Below are 25,992 nucleotides of genomic sequence, written 5' to 3'. Positions count from 1 at the left end.
AAAAAGGAGAAACACAAATGACAGAGCTAGTCAATATCATGAGTCAATTATCTTCTTTTTATACAACTGAAATGGCTACCATGAACATTCTGGTAAATAACTGTGAGCAAACTTACTCTGACTTTGGGAGCAGCAGCTCTAAACTTTACATAAAACAGAGTGAAGGCATTGTCTGAATTTGGCACAGATGAAGGATCCTAAAGAAATATATGGAATGGGAAGAAAGAGAGAAATTAAAATAATTAGCAAAAAGTAATTCCTCAAATAGTGAATATGTGGTGATCCTTCCTACTGCTACTTCTGCCTACATGCCCACATAAAGCATCAAAAATAACTCCTCAAAAAGAACAAAGTATGCTTTAACTAGAAGAGTTTTCAAACTCCAAATCAGAGTTTAATTTTATTATGTAAAGTTGTCACCATCTATACAGTAAAAATTCATAATATGAACATAAAATGAACAAACATGAACATAATATGAACATACATGAGAAGAAATATCATACTAAGTTCACACTTACAATGCAGCACGTGGAATAGACAATTCAAGATAAAAGATTTATCAGGATAACTGACTTACCCGCTTCATTAACTGACTTGTGAGGTTCTGTAGTGTGTTCACAGTGTATGTCTTTATAAGGTGCATAGCTTTAGAAAGGCATTGCTTAAATTTAAGTAAATATACAGGATAGTCTTTGAAATTAGGCTGAAAACAACAGAGAATATATTAATGACTAAAAACAATGGCAAAAATGTTTTTGTTGAGAATAAAAGCATTACTCCAGAAAAATCTTAGAGCCAAAACAGCAAAAGGTACTTATACAGCAACATAAATTTTGACATTATTGTTTTCTCACACCAACATCCAGAGAAATAGCTAGAGATTCAGTGATGGTAGGTGAGGAGGAAGGGAAGATGGTATATGAGAAAGACCTAAATCTAGGGAGGGACTGTTGTTCTCCCATTCCCCAAATCCTGAGAGTTTCCTGGTTTCCAGAGAAACAGGACCAAGCATTCTAATGTCAACACCCTAAAAACCCACACATTTTGAAAGCAGTGTGAATCTTCATGATAGCCTTGTCCCTTGAAAAACCAAAAGCACTCTTGTCTTCACTGCTAACAGCTATTTAAAACTTTGAGGAAAAATACACACACGAGAGAGATTTTTTTCTTTGTGTAGGAAACAAAAAAGTATTTAAGTGGGAAATAATAAAACTATGCCTGTAAAAGGCAGCATTAGTGAAAAGAACACTGATCTTGGAAGTTCTTCTTTCTACAGCTCTGTCACTCATAAGCTAAAGGACATCAGGCAAATTTACTTAAGCTGTCAAGGCTTCAGTCCCCTCATCATTAAAGTGAAAGGACTGGATCAGATGATCTCTAAGGCTGCTTTTCTTCCCCCAGCTCTAATAGTCTTATTTTTTTTTAAGTACATGAAAATGAAGTAACTTACATGAGAAGAAATATATGTTATACAATCATCTAACTTAGCCAGCATGGGTATAAATCCTTCACTGTTCACAGACAACGTAGGGGAATTCAATTTCTTTAAAAGAAAAAAAAATACATCAGTCTTGCTATATGAGAAAAGGCAAAGGAAAAAAGTTTTAAATTACATCATAGTAATGGTAGTAGCAATAAATCTCATTTATATAGCACTTCAAGGTTTGCAAAGCACCTTCCTCAGCTGTAAAATTACTGTATTTTCCATCAAAGTAAATCTTATTTAACTGCACAAGTCTTTATAGCAGATTTTTAGAGTCAGTAGGGGCAGGCTTATAAATCTGCAACGTAGTCATTTATGTTGAGCAAGTAGGAAAAAGGGATAATTTAATTCAGTTTACTCCCACTGAATTTTATTTGGGATGATATAACTTTGAGGTACTTTTTTTTTTTTTTGAGAAGTTGTCAACGGCAACATGGCATAGTGCAGTAGTTCTTAAATGTTATAGTCTCAGGACTCCTTTACAGTCTTAAAAATTTGTTGCTGTTTAGTCATTTCAGTTGTGTCCAACCTCTTTGTGACTCCACTTAAGGGTGTTCTAGTCAAAGACACTAGAATAGTTTGCCATGTTCTTCTCTAGCTCATTTTACATATGAAGAAACTGGGGCAAACAGGGTTAAGTGACTTGCTCAGGATCACACAGCTAGTGTCCAAGGCCAGATTTGAACTTATGAAGATGATTCTTTCTGAGGCCCAGCAATTTATCCACTGCACTACCTAGCTACACCATTTTAACAATTATTGAGGACCAAAAGAACTGCTGTTTATATGGACTATGGCCATTGAGGGTCACTATATTAAAAATTAAAACTAATAAAAACTTTTACATTTTTATTTATAAATTCATTTAAAAATCCCAATGAACCCTTTACATGTTAACATAAGTAGTATTTTTATTTGAAAAAAAAACTAAAAACCTATTTTCTGAAACAAAAAAAGAAGCACCTAGAAAAGTGGTGCTGTTTACTTATTTCTAAAAATCTCTTTAATGTCTAGCATAATAGAAAACAGCTGAATTCTCAAATCTGCTTCTATATTCAATATACTGCAATATGTTGTTTTGGTTGAAATATATATGAAGAAAATTTGACCTCATAGACAGGTAACTGGAAAAGGGAGTATTTTAATATGCAAATAACATCTTGGTATTATTGTAAAGAAAGTTTAGACACACACATCCCTCTCAACAGACTCTCAGAGAACCCCAATAGTCCATGGACCACATTTGGAGAACCACTGACACAGTAGATATAAAGCTGTCCTTAAAGCCAAGTCCCCCCTGTGACCCTGGGCAAATCTTTTCTCTTTCAGTGTTCTAGGCAACTTTAAAAGTATATGTTGCAGAGAAGGGACTTAGTTGCATTGGTAAAAAGAGTTTGTTTGCCTGGAAGTTCCCCATACATCAATAAAATCACAGAGCCAGTTCCTCTCCCCATCCCCATTTTTTGCACTCTTGTATTAAAATGTTACCCCTTAAAGTATTTAAATTTATACTTTTTCATTACTTAGAATTACATGGAATTTTTGCACTAAAAGAAAAGATTAACTAATGTTCAACAGTCATATAAAACAACTATTTAGTATTTCCCCTTTTTGGTATCTTCGGTTGTGTTTCACTTTCAGCACAGACTTGATACTTTGTTTTTGTCAATTAGACACATGAGGTTCTGAACCAAGGAACTTAATGCCTATCTGTTGTCATTTTTATTTGGTTAATGTTAACCTCATAAAATAAATATACATGTGTATATATATTATACCTATACATATGGGCATACATACACACACACAGACACACACACACACACACACACACAGAGACATCCTTCTGATCTAGGAATCCTAATTTATTAAATAGTATCTAGAACTTTTAACTTTGGAAAAGAGTTATTAAAAAAAGACCATTTTTCAATCAGAATATTGTATAAGCTAACTATTATGGTCAGTCAATAATCATTTAGTCCTTCTAACTTCTAAACATGAAATAAGCACTTGAGACTAAAAATACTAATTTTTACTGAAAATATTTAATACATACCGTGTTAATAGTTTCCAATTCATTAAAATAGGAAAGTTTTTGTTGAATATTTTCAGCCAGGTCAACCAATTCTGACTATTTAAGAGAAAAAAAAATCACAAGAATCTCACAACAAATGCTGAGATATTGAATGAATATTAAGCTTATATCATACTCAAGATTCTAAAAACAATACATATATAATCACTTTAAATCAATTTTATCTGGTTCCTAAACATAAAAACACAAATTACTCATGGGAGTAAAAGTAGATGAAATTTTCATCACCGCTAAATAACAATAAATAGATAGCACTTATGTATCACTTTAAGGTTTGCAAAGTGCTTTACAAATAATCCTCTCCTGGTACCCTCACAACAGCCCTGAAGGAACAAACTGAGGCCAACAGTAGTTAAGAGGTTCTATAATCATCATTTACGTTAGCACAAAGATTTTCATCATTAAAGATAGCAAACTAATATCCTCTGAACTCCAGGCTGAAAAAAAGTAATATCAGGATTCAGGAAAGTCAACTGCTTTCCTTATACATCTTTGTTCCGCATACAAAAGGATGCTGCCAATATAAGCCACCCACAGCAACTAACACAGTACATACAGGAGTTCAATAAATACTCACTGAAGGAAAGAAAAAATGAAAAACAATTCCATTTAGCCACCTGAAAATCAAAACATTAAGCAGCCTCCTTGACCCTCTTTCCCATAACTAAATTACCTGTTCTTTGAGGAGCTGTTCACAAGCTTCATGCAGGGTACCTGTCTTCGTGGACACAAAAAGATACTGTTTCTGCAAAGACTCCAGATGCTGAAGAGCTCTGTTAACATCATTCAGTATAGCATCACACTGCTCCTGAAACCCAGACAAGTAATCCCTCATCTGTCTAGAAAATAGAACCAAAAGGGGATTGGCAGAAATGACACCAGCAAGCACAGTCAACAAAGAGTTACATTGCAGGTTTATTAGAATCCTTGAATTTCAAGAAGGAAAGCTCAATTACTCATGAAAAATGATTACACGCAACAAATATAAAACAATAAGCTATAAGCTGACTCAATGCTAAGAGGGCAGGTCACTGACTTTGGAGGAAAGCAAAAGGCTTAAGTCATAAAACTGCAAATGACAAACTGAATTTTAAAATTTTAAGTGTCATATCACTGATTCAGTTTTCAGAAGATTAGGACACCAAGCAATATAAAAAAATAGCTGCACACACATGCACACATACATCACCTTCCTACTCAGCTTTATATTAAATCATGTTAAATGACTTACTGAAGCAAAATACACATGAAAATTAAATTCATCTTTTAGCTTGCTAGTGTTTTAGTACATCTTTAATTATGTTGTTAACCACAACTCATACTAATGGAGGAAATTGTGTGGTGCAGATTAGAGGGCCATAAATATAGTGCTAGAAGCAACCTCAGAGATCCTCCACACCAACCTCCTTGTTACAGAGGAGGAAACTGAGACCAGAGCAATAGCGTGACTTAACCAGAGCTATTCAGACACTAAGGGGCAGTCAGGATTCCAACACAGGATTTTTTATCCTTATCTCAACACTCTTTCTAGCGCCAGTTGCTCCCTGCCACTCTACCACAAGGCTGGCTACCAGCTGTTACCTAACATACATCCTGCTATAAGAAGTGATAATAACTCATTTACATAGTGCTTTGTAAACAATAAAAGGCAGCTAGATGGCAGTGAAAAAACACAGAGCTTAGAGTGAAGAAGAACTGAGTTCCAATTCAGCCTCAGACACCTAACTATCTGTGTGACCCTGAGCAAGTCACTTAACTATTTGTCTCAGTTTCCTCGAATATAAACTGGGAATAATAACAACACCTCCATCCCAGGGATGCTCTGAAGATCACACAGGGTAACATTTACAAAGCACTTAGCTTAATAAATGTTTCTTCCTTCCATAAAACTCACATTTATTGAGATAATTCCAAAAAACAAAAATTAAAAATTTAATTTCTATTAGTCTTTCGACTACTACATGTATATTTATATATAACACATATTAATCTTCTTTATGTTTCAGTGGGGCTAACATCACGTAATCCATCAGAATTAACCAAAAAAAAGAATGCTTAACTTTGAGCCAGGAAGTCTGGTTTCCAATCTCAGTTCTGGCCTTACTATATGACCCTAAATTCTAAGAGCTAACTTTCCTTCTCTACAAAAATACCACTTGCAATGTGCTTCATAAACCTTGCTACAAATAACCAAAACATATTTATGTGATGTTTTATGGTTTACTGAGTGTTAAATAAATGCCCAGGTATTAAAGCAGAATAAACATGATTGGCGGCAGCAGGTGGCTAGTAAAAAGGTAAAATTTATAAGATCCAAATGGGGATAACTAAGAGATGAATAACTATTTTTTACAGTTAATCCAAACAAGCACACCACAAATGTCTCTCAAGTTCACATATGAGGTACTTAAAACAATTATCCTACTTTTCACCAACAAGCATGCATTTTACCCCAACCTTAGAAAAGCTGGTTTACATTGCACAAAATAATAGTTAATGGTGGCGAGAGAAGCATGATACAATTAGAACAATGTAAGTAAAAATAAAATCATCTTTATAACTTTATTCTTTAAATGAATAATACTTAGCAAGATAAAACAATCACTATGGGAAAAATCTCCCAAGAATTATAAAATCCAAAACTGAATTTGCTTGTCAAAATGACTATAAACTAAATTTATGTTTATCCTATCACTTCCAGGTAGGAAATACTACTGAAGGGAGGTAAAAATTAAATTGTACAAATCATTTAATATCTTGTGCTCAGGAAACTCAAATTCACTTTTTAATACATAACCTAAATAATCTGTGCCTGGCAAAAAAGCTGGGAAAGTCATTAAGATTTTTTTCCCAGATCATCTCCAAGAAATTTTTGAGAACATCAATGCTTCTAATTCAAGTAGAGACTAAGAGAGAAAGTTACATTGCTCTGGGTATGCTGAGTTATTACAAGATAAGAATATGTTATAGTCACTTGTGTCTTATTTTTCTACTAGACTACACTCCCTCCATTAAGGCAGAAGCTCCCCAGCATCTGGTGGAGAAGCCTATCCATACGTAGTAGACACTCCCTAAATGTTTGCTTAATAAATCACTGAATGAAAACTGTCCAGCTACAAACCATGCAACAGAGAAGACTATCATCACCAAGCCTTCAACCCAGCTGCTACTTACACCAAATGGAAAGAAACATTCTCCTTTCCAATGGGCCACACACACACAGACAGTCCCAGGCTAGCTGACCCTCCCCACAAATGCCCATGGAGGCAACGTGCTGTCAGGAACAGAGAATGGAGTTCACATTCCAGTGCAATCACTTCCTGTCTTCAAGCTAAACCTAGAAGTCCTGAGTTTGTTTCTTACCCCAGGCATTTACATGGGCAACTGACTTCATTTTTCAGAACCACAATTTCCTCAACTGTACAACAGAGATAATAACACATGCACTACAGATTTTCTGAAATTGTGGGGATCAAAGGAGAGATTAGTGACAGAAATAAGAGCTATGATCAGCTTCACTCAAACCTGTCTTAGGATCACAGCACAACAGACCTAGAGCTAGAACAGTCCTCGGAGGTTCTGGTACAACCCATTCATTTCACAGATGAGGAAACTGAGCTCCTAGCCCAAGTAAGAAACATCAGTAGTGGGATCTGAACATAGGTCCTCTGACTCCAGAGGAAGTCCTTTGCCCGCTCTACCACACTGTCTAATTGGACACCAAATTCCTCATTTCCCCTCCCAATCTATCAGCCATGGCACATCTCCATTTGTCTTTCTAAAACAAAGTTGTCTAAGTGCTACACCACGGTCCTCCTCTGATACAAGAGTCATTAAGAGGTTACAAATGAGCCACATGTTCAAGCTGTGTTTTGCATTATCAAGTAAGGACTGCCCGTAGAACTCTCCTGTGTGCAGATTCTGGATGAAGACATTTTCTTCAGAAACCTCAGGGAAGCAGATTATTGAAAGCTTCAGGGGATGGGGACTGTGACTTCAAGTTACATACCTATACTTTGTTCCTTCATCTTGATCCATCTGGGTTTGTAGCTGTGCAAACCATGAGAAGAACTAGAAAGATAAGAGTACCAAACTGTCAATTTTACAAAAATATACAGAATGAACTGGACTAACACACCACAGTAAATCCTCAAATTCCTACAGGACTGTCTCTACTTTTACATTTGGAGTCTCAGACAGAAAGCAGTAAGTATGCTTTAGGATTCAGAATTGAGAGAAGAATTGAGAGAAGAAAGGAATAGTCATCAAATAACTTAAAATTCAAGATAAAAAAATCAAAATTTATCAAAAAGTACTAAGTACAAAAGATATCAAGTTTTGAAGAGAGAAAAATAACTATTCTTAAACAGGAGGAAGTTTGAGGTGAGATAAAACAAAAGGGATTATTAGAGAAACAGTACTTAAAGAATAAACCCTTCATGATACGAAAAGAATAAATGGAAGACTGATGTTGGCTAGCTTGTCAAATTTGGGTGTCTTGTGGTATTACGGGTACATAAATGGTTAATTCTAATCAACAAGAAATCTAAGGTAGATGGTCCAAACAAAAAAAGACTAGCACTAAAAAAAATATTGATATTACCCTAAATAAAAATGAAAAGTCATGCAAACGCCCTAAACAACACAAAGTTATAAAGGAGATACAAAATGCCATACTAAAGAGGTTCCTCAGATTCTGATCAAGAAGAAAACTTAAAGATCACAACCAAACCCTCCACTTTGCAGGAGAACACTGAGACCCAGAAAAACTGAGTGACTCTGTAGCATCCCTGGGAATGACTCCTCTGCTGTCTCCATGACACCATGCTGGTTCTATCAAAGTACTGCCAAGAGTCCAGAGAGAAGGTTATGAAGCAGTGCCAATGAAAGCAGAGAGACAGATCTGAGACACATGACACAAAAAATGTGACAGAACATGATGACTAACCAAGTGTGAAGGGTGCAAAAGAGAGAAGGGTAAGTCTGCATTCACTTTGATTATTTAAGCCTGACTAAGAATGGCACAAAAATTAAAAAAAGGAAATTGAGAGAGAAGATATGGAAAAGTAAGGGGAGTGGAAGATAACAAGGGAAGACTACTTTCCTCTCAATGTACTAGGTTATCACAATACATGAAATAAAAAAGTCAGTAATTTTAATCTGTTTTTCAACTTCATTACTATCTAGACCAGAGGTTCCCAAACTTATTTGGTCTACTGATCTCTTTTCAAAAAAATAAAAATTACTCAGCACTCCCCTGGAAATATACTTTAACAGTTTTTTTTAAAATTTTGCATCATTAAAAAAAATAATTTTTTTAACATTTCAAATTCATAATATTTCAAAATACATATTTATATATTTTTTAAATGACACATGTTAAATTTAATAATTTATTGTAAATCTGTGGAGGTTTTTCCTGCACTGAAATTTTGATGACATAATGTTGCATCATGCAACTGTAATAGTATCATATTGTAAACAACTCATTATATGCACACATTTGTGCTGATACAATGCTAGACATTCCAACAATGCACAACACACTTGCCTGCCAACGCTTGTTTGTTAAGACCTGTCGGCAGACTTGGCATTGATCAGTTATAACTTGTATTTTGTGTGTTTGGAAAATAATGTATTCACTATGACTTTAACTCTGTTACACAATAGATGAAACATATATGAACAGTTTTTCCAAAGGTTCTTCTCTTCTTTCCTTATGCTTCCACCATCCTCTTATTTGTATTCAATGTCCCCCAATTGTACCTGAGGCTACTACCAACCCCTTGGATAGTTCCAGCACCTCCCCAGGGGTGGTATCACCCCTTTTGGGAACCTATGATTCTAGGCTTTCAGTGTTAACAGAATATTTGAAACAGAGAAAACTAGGAGCAATAAATATATGAAAAATAAATGTGTTATCTAAAACGTATAGACAAAACTTAAAGGTAATAACAAAAAGAAGGGTTCTAAGACTAAGAGACAAGAAATGATCACATGGCAACAAATTCCCACTTTATAGCTGTGCTTTGCTTCTCTGTAGTTAACTACATGGTATATTATGTTTATTTACTTTATATTTGTTATAAAGATTTTTATGTGTACTTGTTGTAACCCATTACAGTAGAAGCAGATCGTCTCTCTTGTTCTACTTGTATCTGTAGCATTTAGCTGAGCACCTGTCACATGGCTGGCTTATTATCTTTCAGGTTGGAATTTATATCTAGCACTTTAAGGTTTGCAAAGTGCTTTACATGTTAACTCATCTGATCCTCACAATGACCCTGTGAGGCTGGGGTTATTGTAATACCCATTTTACAGATGAGAACTCTGAGGTATAAGGGTCAGCTGTGGGAGGTTAGTGATGCGGTAAAGAGTACTGAACCCAGTCAAGAACACCTGAAATCAGACCTATACTGGCTATGTGACTCTGGGCATGTCATTTAATCTTTGTAATGTTTGATGTGAAAAATCAAATGAGATAATATTTGTCAAGCACTGTATAAATGAATACCAGGATTGTTATGATGATGATGATGATGATGATGATGATGACCACGGTAATGACATGGTTTCCCCAGGGTCATACAGACAGTAAGGGTCTGAAGGACAATTTAAATCAGTTTTTCCTGATGCCAAGTCCTGCACATTATCCAATACACTATCTAGCTGATAAGGGATGATTTTTTAAGTAAGTCTTTGTCTCATTAACTAAAATTCAATGCAAATGATCCAAAAATGTATCAATTAAAATTTAATAAAACAAATGCTATAAATTCACCACTAGATAGACTAAAAAAAGTTCTATTGACAATATAATATATATTTCTACTTATCTAGAAAATGATTGGGAAATAATGGGTTTTTATACATTAAAAAATTAGATACTACTGACATAAAACCATGAGTTTTCTCTAAGTGTTTTCAAATAACATTTCAAAGCACAGCTTTTTTTTTAAGCCAGAGCCCCTTTATTTGACATTACTTACAATGTCTAAAATATACTGTTTATTCAAGCTACTACCAGTTACCTGCTGTGCAGTTTCAATTCTCTCTTCTTCCATGCCTAAAGATGCAAATCCCTTCAAAAGAATATCCTCTGTAGATTCTGGCACCGTTGAAGTCAGAGAGATGGACAATGATCGAGACGTCAAACTACACAAGTCTTCGATAGGGAGCTGTAAAGAAAGTACCACAAAGATATTTAAATAACCTCTGGAATCTCTAAATATAACTACAAGTTTGGCCAACTAATTCCCTACCACCTGAAATTACTTTTAAGATACAGAAATATATACTGGCGTGGAGCACAGGTGCAGAGCGCAGCACGCCCCAGCCTGGGCTGCACTGCAGCAAGGACAGTACTGGAGCGGGCTTCAAGGCACTACACCGCCAGCAGCAGCTGTGGGTCCTAGATTCCTCAAATCACAAATGCCAAAGAGAGCTTCAGCGAGAAAGCTCTTTCACTTGGTCAACGAGAAGGGAACACAGAGGTCTAGCCCCAGCACCAGCAGCTTCCATTGCTGGAGCCCTTGAGCAGCTGATCTCAGCCCTGAGTGGTTGCCCTGGGGTGAGGAGGAGTGCTGGCTTGGTGGAGCTGGTGGAGGCTCTGGAGAGGGAATCCTGCTCACGAACCAGAGCAAGGCCAGGAGAGGAGTAAACTCCTCTCCCTTGACTGTGCCACCATGGAGGAACTGAAAACCCACAGGTCCCCAGAGTATACTCTCCCCTTGACAAAGAACTCAAAAATCAAGTAACTGGCTGGGAAAATGCCCCAAAAAAGGGAAAGAGAATAGGACAATAGAAGGTTACTTTCTTGGTGAGCAGGTATTTTCTTTCATCCTTTCAGAAGAGTAGGAACACTTTAGGTCTTCAGAGGAAGACCTAAAAGTCAAGGCTTCTGCATCCAAAACCTCCAAAATAAATATGCAATGGTCTCAGGCCATGGAAGAGCTCAAAAAGGATTTTGAAAATCAAGTAAGAGAGGTAGAGGAAAAATTGGGAAGAGAGATGAGAGCCATGCAAGAAAATCATGAAAAAGCAAGTCAACAGCTTGCTAAAGGAGACCCAAAAAAATGCTGAAGAAATTAACACCTTTAAAAATAGACTAACTCAAAGGGCAAAAGAGGCCTAAAAAGTCAATGAGGAGAAGAACGCTTTAAAGAACAGAATTAGCCAAATGGAAAAGGAGGTTCAAAAGCTCACTGAAGAAAACAGTTCTTTAAAAATTAGAATGAAGCAGATGGAAGCTAATGATTTTATGAGAAACCAAAAAACTACAAAGCAAAACCAAAAGAATGAAAAAATAGAAGAAGAGTGTAAAATATCTCACTGGGAAAACAACTGACCTGGAAAATAGATCTAGTACGGACAGTTTAAAAATTATGGGACTACCTGAAAGCCATGATCAAAAAAAGAGCCTAGACATCATCTTTCATGAAATTATCAAGGAAAACTGCCCTGATATTCTGGAACCAGAGGTAAAATAAATATTGAAAGAATTCACTGATCACCTCCTGAAAGAGATCAGAAAAGAAAAACACCTTAGGAATACTGTAGCCAAATTTCAGAGTTCCCAGGTCAAGGAGAAAATATTGCAAGCAGCCAGAAAGAAACAATTCGAGTACTGTGGAAATAAAATCAGGACAACACAGGATCTGGCAGCTTTTATATTAAGGGATCAAAGAGCTTGGAATATGATATTCCAGAAGTCAAAGGAACTAGGACTAAAACCAAGAATCACCTATGCGACAAAACTGAGTATAATACTTCAGGGGAAAAAAATGGTTATTCAGGAAAATGGAGGACTTTCAAGCATTCTTGCTGAAAATACCAGAGCTGAATAGAAAATCTGACTTTCAAACACAAGAATCAAGAGAAGCATGAAAAGGTAAACAGGAAAGAGAAATCATAAGAGACTTACTAAAGCTGAACTGAAAAGATAATATTTGTAACTCTTGAAACTTTTCTCGAGGGATTATACACACACACACACACACACACACACACACACACACACACACACACACATATATAGACAGAGGGCACAGGCTGAGTTGAATAGGAAGGGATGATATCTAAATAAATAAAATTAAGGGGTGAGAGAGGAATATATTGGGAGGGAAAAGGAAGAAATGGAATGGGGCAAATTATCTCTCATAAAAGAGGCAAGAAAAAACTGTTTCAATGGAGGGGAAAAGGGGAAGGTGAGAGGGAAAAAGTGAAGCTTACTCTCATCACATTTGGCTTAAGGAGGGAACAACATGCACACTCAATATGGTATGAAAATGAACAAATGTTGCAAATTGTTTTTGCATATAACTGGGAAATAAATACAGGTAATAGGGTAGAAAAATCTATCTTGCCCTACAAGAAAAGAGAGAAGATGGGGATAAGGGAAGGGAGGGATATGATAGAAGGGAGGGTAGATTGAGGGAAGGGGTAATCAGAATGCACGGTGTTTTGGGATGGGGGGACGGGAGAGATGGGGAGAAAATTTGAAACTCAAAATTTTGTGGAAATAAATGTTGAAAACTAAAAATAAATAAATAAATTGGGGGAAAAAAAGATACAGAAATATAGTCATTAATAGCAAGCATCTCATAGCATTGATTACTGAACGTGTTTAACAAAACAGGGCCATACCATAGGAAGCTAATGGTGACACTTCACTTCTTTCTTATGATACACATTTTGTATTTTGTACACAAAAATGACCCACAAGTACCACTAAGAGTCTGCATTCATTTTAAGTTATCTTTCTAACAGAATCATTGATTAAGAGCAGTAATGAACCTTGATGATCATCTAGTTTAACCTCCTGCATTTTATAGATGAGGAAATTGAAATCCAAGAAGGTTAAGAAAGGGAATTTGTGCTCATTTGGTGCTACTCTCCCACCAAATTACCCTTGTGATAAGTATATGCTTTCACAAGAGTTGTGAGCAGATTTAGGGGTCTAGTCAATAGTCATGAAGCTTGACGCTCACTACCCATCTTCTAAACCTTTGAATCCTTCCTCAAGCCTACCATCCCCCCAGTCTCTCAGTTGAGAACCTCACCTCACATTTGAGGCCCTTAAAAGGCTCCTTCTTCTCTCCTCTCTTCCTCAGCCAGATGCCTCCCTGCTAATCTCTCCTCCCTGTCTTCCATGAAGAGGTGGCCCTTCTCCTTGCCAAGGCAGACCCCTCTACAAGCACGTGATCCTATTCCATCCCATCTTCTCCAGCAGATTCCTCACTCTGCCATCTCCACTATCTTATTTATTTTCAATATCATCCTTATCTACTGGCTGCCTCCTTAGTGCCTATAAACATGCCCATGTCTCTTCCACATCCTCAAAAAAATCTTCACGTGGTCCATCCATCCCCACTGTATATCAGCCCATTTGTCTAGGTCCTTCTGTGGACAGTCCTTGAGAAGGCAAGGCTATCTACCAGATAAGCCTTCACTTCCTTTCCTTTCATTCTCTTAACTCCCTACAGTCTAGCTTCTAATCTCATCTTTTAACAGAAACCGTTCTCTCCAAAGTTACCAATAATCTCTTAGATGCCAAATAACTGCCAAATTTAATGGCCTTTTGTCAATCATCACTCTTGATCTCAGTGAAGCCTTTAATGCTGTCAATCACTTCTTCTAGTCAGAAGAGCTGGGTTCAAGTGCCATCAAGATTACAAACTGTATGACCATGGAAAGAGAAAAGAAAGGGAATGAGCATTTATATAGTGTCTGCTATGAGTCAGGTACTATGCTAAGCACTTTATAATTATTATCTCATTTTATTCTCAAAATAATTCTGGGGTGTAGGTACTATTATTATTCCCATTCTACAGGAGAGGAAACTGAGGCAGACAGATTTTTTTAAGGGACTTACCCAGGGTCAGTTAATTAATACCTGAGTCTGGATTTGAACTCAGATCATCCTGACTATAGGCCCAGCACTCCATTCACTACACCACCTAACATCTCCAAGCCTCAGTTTCCTTATCTACAAAATAAGGATAATACCTGAATCAAGTTGTTGTTCATTTCAATATTAAATATTTCACAAAGCTCCAAGGGGGTTAATTTTTTTAAGGGATAGTGCAGCCTTATGTACCCTGCCATCCAATCCTCTCTGTGACAGACCCTACAGTACACAGCATTTTAGGATCATAGCATTAGTCATATAACTTGATAGGCATCATAGAATCACTGCTCTTAGAACCAAAAGGGACTTTATAGGCCATCAAACTCAATCTCCTCATTTACAATTAATAACTGTAATAATTAATACTAATTTACATTTTGTAAATGAGGAGATTGGGATGCAAAAAGAACAATGACTTATCCAAAGTCACAAGCAATAAGTTGAAGAGCCAGGATTAGAACTAAGGTTCCATAACTGCAAGTTCAGACCTTATTTAACTTCCAGAAATACTTTACTTCACAGGTATCAAACATACAATCCACAAGACTCCCTAGAGCCCTAATCAGACTGAAATGTAACTGAGAAATTATTAACAAAATGAATAAAAACCCAAATACTTTTGGGTTTTTAAGTCCACATGCAGCCTGAAGGGACCCTTATGCAGGGTTTGGTGGCCCCCATTTTTATCTGATTTTGACACCACATCTTTTTAGTTCCCAGGGTTCTTACCCCTTCCCACTCTTCCCTCAGCCATCTTCCAAAGCAGTAACCCTTGTGGAGAAGAGGAACCTGACAATACCCTCTCCATGGACTGCAGCAGCCACAGCTGCTGAAGCCCAAGAAAAGAAAACTCACCACCAAAGTCATCGTCAAATGGTTGGATATCAGAATCAAATATGGTGCCATCAGTGGAAATGTCATTAAATAAGCAACATTAGCATCTGCTTTGCCACTTTACTCTAAGAACCACAGGGCCTTTCCCTCTGACCTGCAGCTGAAACTTCCTATTCATGTTCTCTCCCTCGTTAGAAAGTGAACTCCTAAAAAAGTTGGGACTGTCTTAGTTATGTGTTTGTATCACCGTGTGCTTAATAAGCATTTAATAAATGATTCTTTTCATTCATTTGTTCATTCATTCCTCCAGAAACTAGCCTATATTGAAGACTAGCACCTTGACAGATTAAAATCTAAAGATAAAGTTTTCCCAAAATTACCTATTCCCTTAAATTTATTAAATATGAAGACAATACATGAAATTTACAGCTACCTGACCTATCTTGGAGGGCAGGGGACAAATCAAACTTAAATTACCTCCAAAAATCCCTTCTAGCCCTCCAGGATCATGATTTTATTCCCTGACACAAGTGTTACCTGAAGACATCACCTTAAATATGCCTCTCCAGTTCCAGAGACCACAACAAAGTATCATCAGGAATGCTACTGGAGGCAAAACAGAAAACATTTCTCCTCCATTTGTACAAAGTCAGGTTGTTTCCACCTCAAAACCAGACCTAGACTACCAAAACTAGAAGAGACCTGGACTACTAGCACTCTGTTACTACCTCTCTTCATTTTATAGATGAGGTAAGAGAAAATTAAAGAAGATAATGTTTCATATTTTAGCAGTCACACCTCAAAGAAAAACATAACAGTGCTAGAGAAGTCAGGAAAAAAACTAAAATATTAAATGTATGGTGGTACTGCCATATAAAAGAAAGTTTAAAATGATCAGGGCTTTTTAAGTGTAGAAAGATGAAAGCTGAATTGGAATACAATCAATGTTTATATCATAAAGGTATAGACAGGGTTGTATAAAGAGATACTCAGCAGTCAGAAGTTTCCACAGTCTATGGGGACTACTCTATAAGCTTCTTCCTTCAACTCAACTCAATTACATTTAACACAGTATTTCTTCTCTTCCTCCTAATTCCATTAGCCTAAACTTCATCCATGAAGAGATGAGAGAAGGGAGAAAAACTCACTCAAGGAAGCCACTGGCATTCAAATAAAGGAGCTGTTTCAACTCCCAGATACATATTCTCGAAAGAGTGAACACATTTGTTCACTGCATCCTGGAATTAGGGGGCAGTATTAAAGCTTGAAAGACATTAGCTTAGAACAAATAAAGGAGAACATAATTTTATATATCGAATTAGAAAACTGTGAATTCATTAGCCAAAAACTCGTACAAATTAAAAATATTAATACTGTAACCTTAAAAAAAGGTTTCAATAAATTCATGATAGGTTGTGAAGGAAAACTTAAGATTTGAGGGAACGGGACTGATATGGCTAGAAGGAAAGAGCATCAAACTCAAGTTCAAAGATCCATGCTCAAATCCTGGCTAAAACACTTCCTAATTGTGTGCCTGAGCAAATCACTTAACTTTTCCCAGCCCTGCTTCATCATTTACAAAATAAGGACAAAAGAAACTAATTCACAGATTGTTGAAGAAAGAGCTGTATGAACTAAATGTGAAATACTAAATACCAAAAAACCCCTGAACACCAAATATGGACTATTATTATTCATTAACATTTAAATAATGAATCTAGGAAGGTTATGTATTAAGTGGGTTGGTTGTGACACATTACCTCCAAAAAACCTACTTCCAAAGAGCATCCAAAAAGTAGTCAATAATGTAAAACAAAGCATTAAAAATGTCATTAAAATCTTTCAATAAATTTTTCAACAACATATGAAGAATGATGTACTTTGGTATAACACGGACAAATGATTCAAAATGTAGCATGAGAAATTTGCGCTGGATTCAAGATTACATCTTTGACAGTAAGGAATTAATAAACAGAGATTAAAATCTCCAGCTTTGCATTTCTATCTCTTCTATGATGTTCTGACCCAGGTCTTTCCTTTTCACTCAGTAGGACCCAAACTGACCTCTTTATCTTCCTCAAAAGAAAAAACAAATCTGCTGCTCCTGCCATTTTCCTATTTGTATGGTTGATATCACTATCCTCCCAGTCATCAAGACCCAAAATGTTCCAGCTCCCTTAACCCCCCTTTCCTCCAGAGTCCATTGCCAAAACCTGTCCATTTTACTCCCTAACTTCTTCCATCTGTCCTCCTCTCTATTAATACTAGAAACCACCTAGTTCCGGTCCTTGCTGCTTCTCCACCCCGCCACCCCCAACTCCCCCACTCCCTGCCCTGACTTTCCTTTCCAATCCAATCTTCACCAACTGCCAAAATAATCTCTTAATGCACAGGTCTACCCAAGTCATTCAAAAGCCACCAAAGCCTCTACTGCCTCTAGGAGGAAACAGAATCTTATGATTTGGCATTTCAAAGTCATTTATATAATATGGTACCAACTATCTTACCAGCCTTTTTTTTTTTTTTTTAACACAACTTTCCTTCAAACACCCTACAACTGTTCTTGCCCTCTCCAGCTTCTGTACATTTACACAGGCTGTCTTCTATCCCTGGAATGCACTCCCTCCACAACTGTCTCTGCCTGCTGAAATCCTACTCTTCCTTCAAGGCCTAGCTCAGATGGCACTCATCTATGTAGTCTCCTTCTCCTTCTTACCCTCCGTGCTCCCATGCCCACCTAAAACTTACACCATCCCCAAAGTGTTCTCTCCATTCCCCAATTTTCTTAGAATATTTTGTCTGTCTCTCTTCCCAGTGATATTCATTTTATGTTAAAGCTTTATTTTCCTCTTATCTCCAATGTAAGCTTCACCTTGTGTCCCTAATATCTAGAAGTAGATTACCAAAGACATCTGTGACCAAAACAAAAGATGGACTAATAGGTTAGCAAGACTGAAAGATAAAAGATACATACTCCATCTTCTGCATCTGTATCCACAAAATATTAAAAGACCTGGAGGAAAGTCTCCAGTGTACCTGGTAGATCCTCCATGGAGAATTCATAGAAAAACATAAATAAAGATCATACAGATCTGCTCTGGGATCCTAGATCCTAGGTCTAGATCCTAGATCCACAAGTATCCCTGGTGCGCAGAACAGCACCTTCCTTGAACACAACAGGCACCTAATAAGAGTCTTGAATCAAATTCAGAAGTTTCACGTACTATCTTAACATTTTATTGAGCTCTACAATGAAATAACTAGAAAGAAAACTGACTTCCCTATTATGGCTTTGGTATAAGTAACCAGTCTACAGTACCACCGATTTTCTCTATTCTAAAGAGAATACGTAATTCTGTTCTAGGACAATAGCTTCATTTAAAGAAGGAAACAATTAAAAAAAAAAAAGAGAAGGAAGCAATTAACACAAAAAGGTTTTATGATATGTACAAACTGGTAGCAACTTGTTCTACAGTCAGCCTCCCAGTTCAGAAACAATGCAGGAAGTATTTTATCTTATGAAAACTCTGTTTTTAAATGGTATAATGCCTATTGGGATATACCTGTTATTTATAACAAAAATTAAAATTTAATTATTTAGAAGTCTATTTCCAGCATCAATGCTAAAGATAGCACATGAATCAAAATATAATTCCAAAGGAGTGGAACCAACAGATTTTCGCCACAAAGGTTCTTATGTGAAAAAAATGACAAATCCTCAGTGTCAGTGTTACAGATTTACAATCAGCAAAGCTCATTCTACCAAGGGAAATTCTCTAACTTGAGACCATTTTCAAATTAATGATAAGTACTAAAATAATAACTGACATTTACAAAGTTTGCAAAGGGCTTCACAGACATTATCTCATTGCAGACTCAAAAGAACCCTGTGAGGTACAGGTGCTAAAGACATTATTATCCCCATTTTACAGATGAAGAAACTGGGTCTTAGAGGTTAAATGGGTCTTCCTGACTTCAAGAACAGCACTTTCTAAATATACTGTGCCACCAAGTGTTGGGAATGTAGAAGCCTACAGCTAAAGTCTACTTTATTCTAAACCTCCCTTGCTACGTTTAATCAAATGATCGATTTAAAGCACTTTGCAAACTTTAAATTGCCATACGTAAATGAGTTATTTTTAATATAACAGTATATAAATCATAAAGCCCTGTTATATCCATTCTCTCATTTGTCTCCCACAACAATCCTGTAAGTTAGGCAGTACAAATATTTCTTAGGATTCAGAAATGGTTCTTTATGCAAGTTTAAGCAGTTCAGTGAGGTTATTTGGTCAGGGCTAGATCCACTCTCTCGAAGTCCAGCAATCTTTCTTGTGACGTGATAGTAAGGGAAAAAAAAAAAGGCTTACTTCTATATCCTGGTTCAGGAACAAAGAGGCAAAATCAGACACAAAATACAGGGGAGGCAGGAGTAACAGGCCACTTTCTCAAACTTTCTACCAGTTCATGCCAGGGTATGACAGCCAAAAGGAGAAAGACGGGCCTTCCTGCTTCATCATTTACTTAGTAGCTATACTTCACAGCTGGTATCTTTTTTACCAGGGCACTGGAAGGTGGCCAGAGGAACCAAATGTTTACCTGCTTTCCCTAGGTAGAATCTGAAAAAGTAAGGATGGAAGATTTTTTTTCATAGCCACTAAAATTTGAGGACAGGTTCCAAGAAGCAAAGCTACCAAATTCTGATTTGCCAATGGCCTTTAAAAATTTTTTTTTAATTTTTTTTAAAAAATGAGTGACATCAAAAGTGACAAATGCTGTTTATAAATAGCATTTTTACTTATATCATCATATGTAAGGTTAAAAATTAATTTCACCCTACATGTACAGTTCCTTTTTCTTATTTGTATAAACGACAAAGACATGCTCGGTCAATGAGATTAATAATGTGAAGCCCCTGAAGTGAAAATCCACATTATTTAATGGTTTATCATTCAACAAATTTATTTGCTTTGCCTTGATGCAGACCATACGATAATGATTTTCAGCACTATACAATTATACTCCATAACTTGTATATCTGCAAATTATCATATTAATTCAACTTGGTCAACTGTGCTGAGCACTTTACAAATATTATTTCATTTATCTTTTACAACAACTAGGAGAAAAATGCTATTATTTTCCCCATTTCACAGCTGAGGAAACTGAGGCAAACAGGTTAAATGACTTGCTCAGGGTTACACAGCTAGTTAATCGTCTGAAGCCAAATTCAGGTTTTCCTAAATCCAAGCACGGCTCTCTTTCCACCATACCATCTAGCTGTCTTTTATTGCTTCTAAAGCACTGTATAAATGTTATTGTCATTCTTTTACCAGGACAGACATGTGAGACAGCAGCAGGTAGCCATTCTCTAACAGGGAGGCAGCGTGCTGGAGATAACCTTAGAGGAAAGGCACCGAGATTAGGCTAGAAAAGACTTCTTGCAGAAAGTGAGATTTTAACAGATTTGAAGGAAGTCAAAGAAGGTGGGAGGGGGAGATGAGGAGGGCAAAAGTTCCAGGAATGGGGGGCAGCCACTGCAGAGGCTCAAATGTCACTGGATCTTGTACTGAGGGAAGTAAGTTACAAAAGGACCGGAAAGGTAGAGAGGGGCCGGATTATGGGCTTTAAAAGCCAAACAGAAGATTTTATGTTGGATCCTGGAAGGGACATGGAAGGGGTGACAGTCAGAGCTGTATTTTAGGAACAGAATTTAGCAGGGCAGTGGAGGATGGGGGGCTGAAGAGGGGCAGGAGACGACCAGCTGGCTCCTGCAGCAGTGCAGGGGGAGAGGGTCTGTACAGAAGCGTCAGGACAGGGGGCAAACACTCTGCAAAGGCAAAACACCAGACCCTGGCAAAGAGCGGCGGGGGTGGGGCAGAGGTGACCGGCAGGTGACAAGTGGGGCCCTCTACAGGGTGAGGGGCATGGTCGGGCGGCCAGCCCCCGCTCCTCTAGACCATCGTCTGTGCTAAGGGCGGGAGGGGCGGGCGCAGGTAGGACGGCGCAGGCTGGGAGCTGAAGTGACATTGAAGGCAGCAGGAGGCACGCAAAGACCCGCGCCGGGTCGGCCGGGTCGGAGGGTCCATGGAGGAGAGGGAGAGGGGAAAGGGTCTGCACCAAGGAGGGGCTTCCTCAGGGCAGGCGGCCCCGAAGCCTTCCAGCCTCCGGTGCCCACAAAGGCCGGGCCGGGGCTGCCAGCGTGGCCGAGGCTGCCGCCCGAGGCACCGGACCGAGGTCAGCTCTCACCTCGGCCGGCACCGGCAGGTTCTCCGCTGCCGCCTTCAGCTCCAGCACCGAGTCCGTCTGACGGTCGGTGAGAGGCGCCGCCGGGTTGGGCCTCCGGTCCCACAGGGCCAGCTTCTCGCGGGTGTCCCGGTCCCCCGCCGCCGCCTCCGGCAGCAGCAGCACCTCCGCCATCGCCGCCGCCGCCGCCGCCGGGGCCCAGAGCAGCCAGAGCAGCAGCAGCTACAGCAGCCGCGGGGAGCCGGGGAGCCCAGGAGCCGGGGGTACGCACTGGGGGACGGGCACTTCCGGGAGTCCGGGGGCTTCCAGCGCAGCTCCGGAGCGACTGGGGGCGGGGAGAAACACCCTGGACCCGGAAACGTTTAGAGCGAGAGGGGGCGGGGCAGGGAGGAGGGCAAACACGGACGTGGCACAGGCATTTCCGTTTGGACAGGAAGGAAGGAGAGCGACCGGCTGAACCGGAAGTAATCCCACCCCCACCCCCACCCCCTCCCCACCCCCACCCCCACCCCCTCCCCACCCCCACCCCCACCCCCCCCAACCCCACCCCCAGCTGCCGGCCCTTTCTTCAATGTCAATAACTTTATTGAGGGAACCTGCTTGAGTCACTTAACACCGGAGACTGTTAGGAGATCTCGCCGGCAGGGGGCGTCCTGAGCCCCGGCACGGCCCTAGGGCTCCACCCCCGTGGGGCTAAGGATTCGGTCCTTCGTAGCAGCGTTCGAGCTTAGCCTAGCATAACATATATTGTTATAAATACATATATAATATGCTTAACATATCATCTCATGTATTGTCATAAATACCGACATGTGCTTAATATGTCACATTGTTATAAATACTTGTATATTACACATTGTCAAATACCTGCGTGTTTACTATATGGCAACATTGTTGTAAATACTTGCAGAAAACGTTTAATGTATCACCACATCCATTGGCGTCCCAGCTTCAGAGTGCAGTAGGTTTAAGGTTTGGGGAAAGGAAAAGACAGAGAAGGGGAGGAGAAGGGAGGGAAGAGGAGGAGAGGAGAGAGGAGAGGAGGAAAGTAGCCAGTGAAACCCAAGTCAACTGGGCATCTTTTGACCATCCAAATTTACCTTCCTTTGGAAAGGAGAAGGAAAGGGAGGGAGAGGCAAGAGAGGAGGAGCTGAGTTCCCCAGCTAGCTCGGTCCCCATTCAGCCAGCTATGTCTACTTACAATGTCATAATATTGTAAATATATATATATGTGTGTGTGTGTTTGATTCATATATAACATGTTATAAATACATTTATGATATATATCATATTATTCTAGATATGTTTATAATATAGTCAATATCTCATAAAGCCTGTTATAAATACATTATAATACATACAATACATTTAATATATCTTGAAATATAAATGCATTTATATAATTAATACATCATATATTATATATTACAGACACAGTTATTATATTTGATATATCAAAATGTTCTTGTAAATACATTTATGATATATTTAGGTGATAAAATATTATTATAAATACATTTCTAATATATTCAGTATACCATAGAATAATTATAAATGTATTGAAAATATATAGGGTATATTTATAAAATAACTTCATATTATAAAATTATTCAACTTGACCACCCAGTCCAGTCCTAAGACTTATTCCCAAAAGACCCTAATTGTTAACCCTGAAGCAGAGCTTTGTCTGTCTATAGTTCTTCTACCCTGAACAAACATACATTAGGTGCCTACAGAAGCCATTCCTAGCATTTATTAAGTGCTGTCTCTGTACAGAACACTATACAAAGTGCTTGGAGTTCTGGACCTAGAGTCAGCAAAGGCTGAGTTCAGATCCTGCCTCAAACACTTACTGAGTGACCCTAGGCAAGTCACTTGACTGCCCCCACCCTCAGTTTCCTCCTCTGTAAAATGGGGATAATAATACCATCTCTCTCCCAGGGTTGTTGCGAGGATAAACGATTTGCAAACCATAAAGCGCTATAGAAATCCTATTTGTTAAAAGTATCACAAAGAATCAAAAAACAATATCCCAAGGAGCTTAAGTTCCTCTGGACTAGCCTCACTTAAATATGTACTGGATGGGGACCAATAAGGGAATTTGTCTTCCAATGCAGATCAACAACTGTTTTGACACTTAGAGCATGAGAGAGGTAGGTGTCTAGAAACCAGAGGGGTTTAGAGACTGATGCAGGGTCATTCAGCCAGTATATGTCTCAGGCAAGATGTGCGCAGATCTCCTGTCACTATCCCATTCCTTTTGTCCATATAAATGAATATACTAAAAGAAAAACTGAGGAGGGACAGGAAGGCTTCAGGCAGTGGAGGCCTAGAAGGAAGATAAGGATTCTGAGGGACAGAGAAAATATATTGCAGGCATAGGGGACAGCTTATGGGAACATACAGAGGCTGAAGTAGAAAACAGAACAGTTTCTTGTCTAGCTTGCCTGGAATATATTCATTTATTTATTCATTCACTAAACAACCGTATTAAGTGCCTCCTTTGTACAAGGTACCATGCATGGTCAGTGAGCTTAAAGAACTAATTATTTATGACACAAACAAACCAACAAGACAGACATACAAGGTTATTGAAATTATATTAATTCTATGTTGCATTTAAATATTTTTTTAAATAGCCACCATTTATCGCCATCTAATCCGGACCAACAACAATCCTTTTTGTTTCAAGCCAGCCTAAATCTGGGTTTAATCTGCTTTCCTCTAAACGCTATTTTGCTAAATCTTTTAAAATATCTTCAACATCTGGTAAAACACAATGCTAATGGGATACAACTCCCCTACTGGGATGTTAGGAGAATATGTATAAAGGCAGAATGCCTAATCATCCTCTTTGAAATGAACTTAAGTGGGAGTTCCCTCACTCAAACTGTACTTGAAAGGATGGGGAAAGGGTGGGAAAGGAATAAAGTTCCTTTGGGACTCTTTGTGTAAATAAAAGGCAAATGAATAAGTAGCAATTTTTGCACCCAATAGTTTCAGCTTCCATTCCCAAGCTCAGCAGCTGCATCTGGCAGTGAGGATGAAGAGACTCTCCACCCTTTTAAAATTCGTCCCCTCCACCACTCCTACCCCTGTGCATTTTTTGTTCTTACATGCAATGCCCATGCAAAGTAGACCTGAAATCTAATTTGAGTCTTTTGTGTTGTTAACCTTTGAGGTTAGGAGACATGGATCCTGGCTCTTCTGACTTGCCAGGCTTGACCTGACTTGACCTTTTATAACCCGCCCCAATCCACCAAATCTGCCACTGGATATTAGCAGCTGTAGAAAAGAAGGATAATACAAACATGCATTTAGAAACATGTTCCCTTTTATCCTCATATGTTTCTATGATTCTTCATTTTCAAAAAAGGCAGATTTCTTCATTCCAGTGTCAAAAATGCTCTGACTCAAAACCTGGAAAGACTTGCATGAACTGATGCTGAGTGATGCGAGCAGAATCAGAACATTGTACACAGGCTAACAGAAACATCGTGCGATGACCAACTTTGTTAGACTTAGCTCTTCTGAGCAATGCGATGATCTAAGTTCCAAAAGACACATGATGGAAAATGCCATCCACATCCAGAGAAAGAACTATGGAGTCCGAATACAGATCGAAGCGTGCTATTTTCTCTTTTTTATTGTTTTTTTCTTTCTCGTGGTTTTTCCCTTTTGTTCTGATTCTTCTTTCACAACGTGACTGTTGTAGAAATATGTTTACTACGATCATACCTGTATAGCCTATATCATATTGCATGCTATCTTGGGGAGGGAGAAAAAAAGATAAGTGGGGGAATTTAGAACTCAAAATCTTATAAAAATGAATGTTGAAAACTAAAGATTAATTAAAAAACAAAAAAGAAAGAGAAAATGCTCTCAGTTATCCCAACTCCCATTTGCTTTGACAAACTGAGTCCCCCAGAGTTAGGCTACAACAAGCCCTTGGGGCTCTAAGGGTAACCATGAGGGATCTTGGAGATATCTTTCTAGTTTTATATAACTCATTAAACTCCCAGCAGTGTGCTGCCCCTCAAAATCATGGACAGATTATTATCTAATCAGCCATACTTAAATACCTTTTTGACAGGAATATTTTCTCCCACCTAAACGGTGTTTTATTTTTTCCAATTACATACAAAGATAGTTTTCAATATTCACTTTATAAGATTTTGAGTTCCAAATTTTTCTCTCCCTCCCTCTATCTCCTTCCTCCTCCCCAAGATAGCATGCAATCTGATATTGGCTATACATCTTTGATCATATTAAATAAATTTCCACATTAGTCACATTGTAAAAAGAAAAATCAGAACAAAAGGGGAAAGAAAGGAAAATGGTATGCTTCGATCTACATTCAGACTTCATAGTTCTTTCTCTGGATGTGGATAGCATTTTCCATCATGAATCTTTTGGAATTGT

At 38.3% G+C, this 25,992-nt stretch overlaps 1 protein-coding gene across 1 annotated transcript in view; it reads right to left on the bottom strand.

Moving 5' to 3' along the window:
- COG3 (component of oligomeric golgi complex 3) overlaps positions 1 to 21,893 on the bottom strand; it is a 73,826-nt gene extending 51,933 nt beyond the window's left edge. The window contains exons 1-8 of the mRNA XM_072617198.1: positions 21,574 to 21,893; positions 10,613 to 10,759; positions 7,591 to 7,652; positions 4,255 to 4,420; positions 3,543 to 3,617; positions 1,454 to 1,546; positions 581 to 706; positions 117 to 197 (exon numbers count right to left, since the gene is read on the bottom strand). Of these exons, the coding sequence (XP_072473299.1) occupies positions 117 to 197; positions 581 to 706; positions 1,454 to 1,546; positions 3,543 to 3,617; positions 4,255 to 4,420; positions 7,591 to 7,652; positions 10,613 to 10,759; positions 21,574 to 21,744 (921 nt within the window). The 5' untranslated portion in view covers positions 21,745 to 21,893. The remainder of the gene's footprint in view (positions 1 to 116; positions 198 to 580; positions 707 to 1,453; positions 1,547 to 3,542; positions 3,618 to 4,254; positions 4,421 to 7,590; positions 7,653 to 10,612; positions 10,760 to 21,573) is intronic.
- Positions 21,894 to 25,992: the final 4,099 nt, after the last annotated feature.

Source organism: Notamacropus eugenii, chromosome 6, assembly GCF_028372415.1.
Source record: "Notamacropus eugenii isolate mMacEug1 chromosome 6, mMacEug1.pri_v2, whole genome shotgun sequence".
In the NCBI taxonomy this organism is placed as follows: domain Eukaryota; kingdom Metazoa; phylum Chordata; class Mammalia; order Diprotodontia; family Macropodidae; genus Notamacropus; species Notamacropus eugenii.
This window is presented reverse-complemented; position numbering and strand designations above follow the sequence as displayed.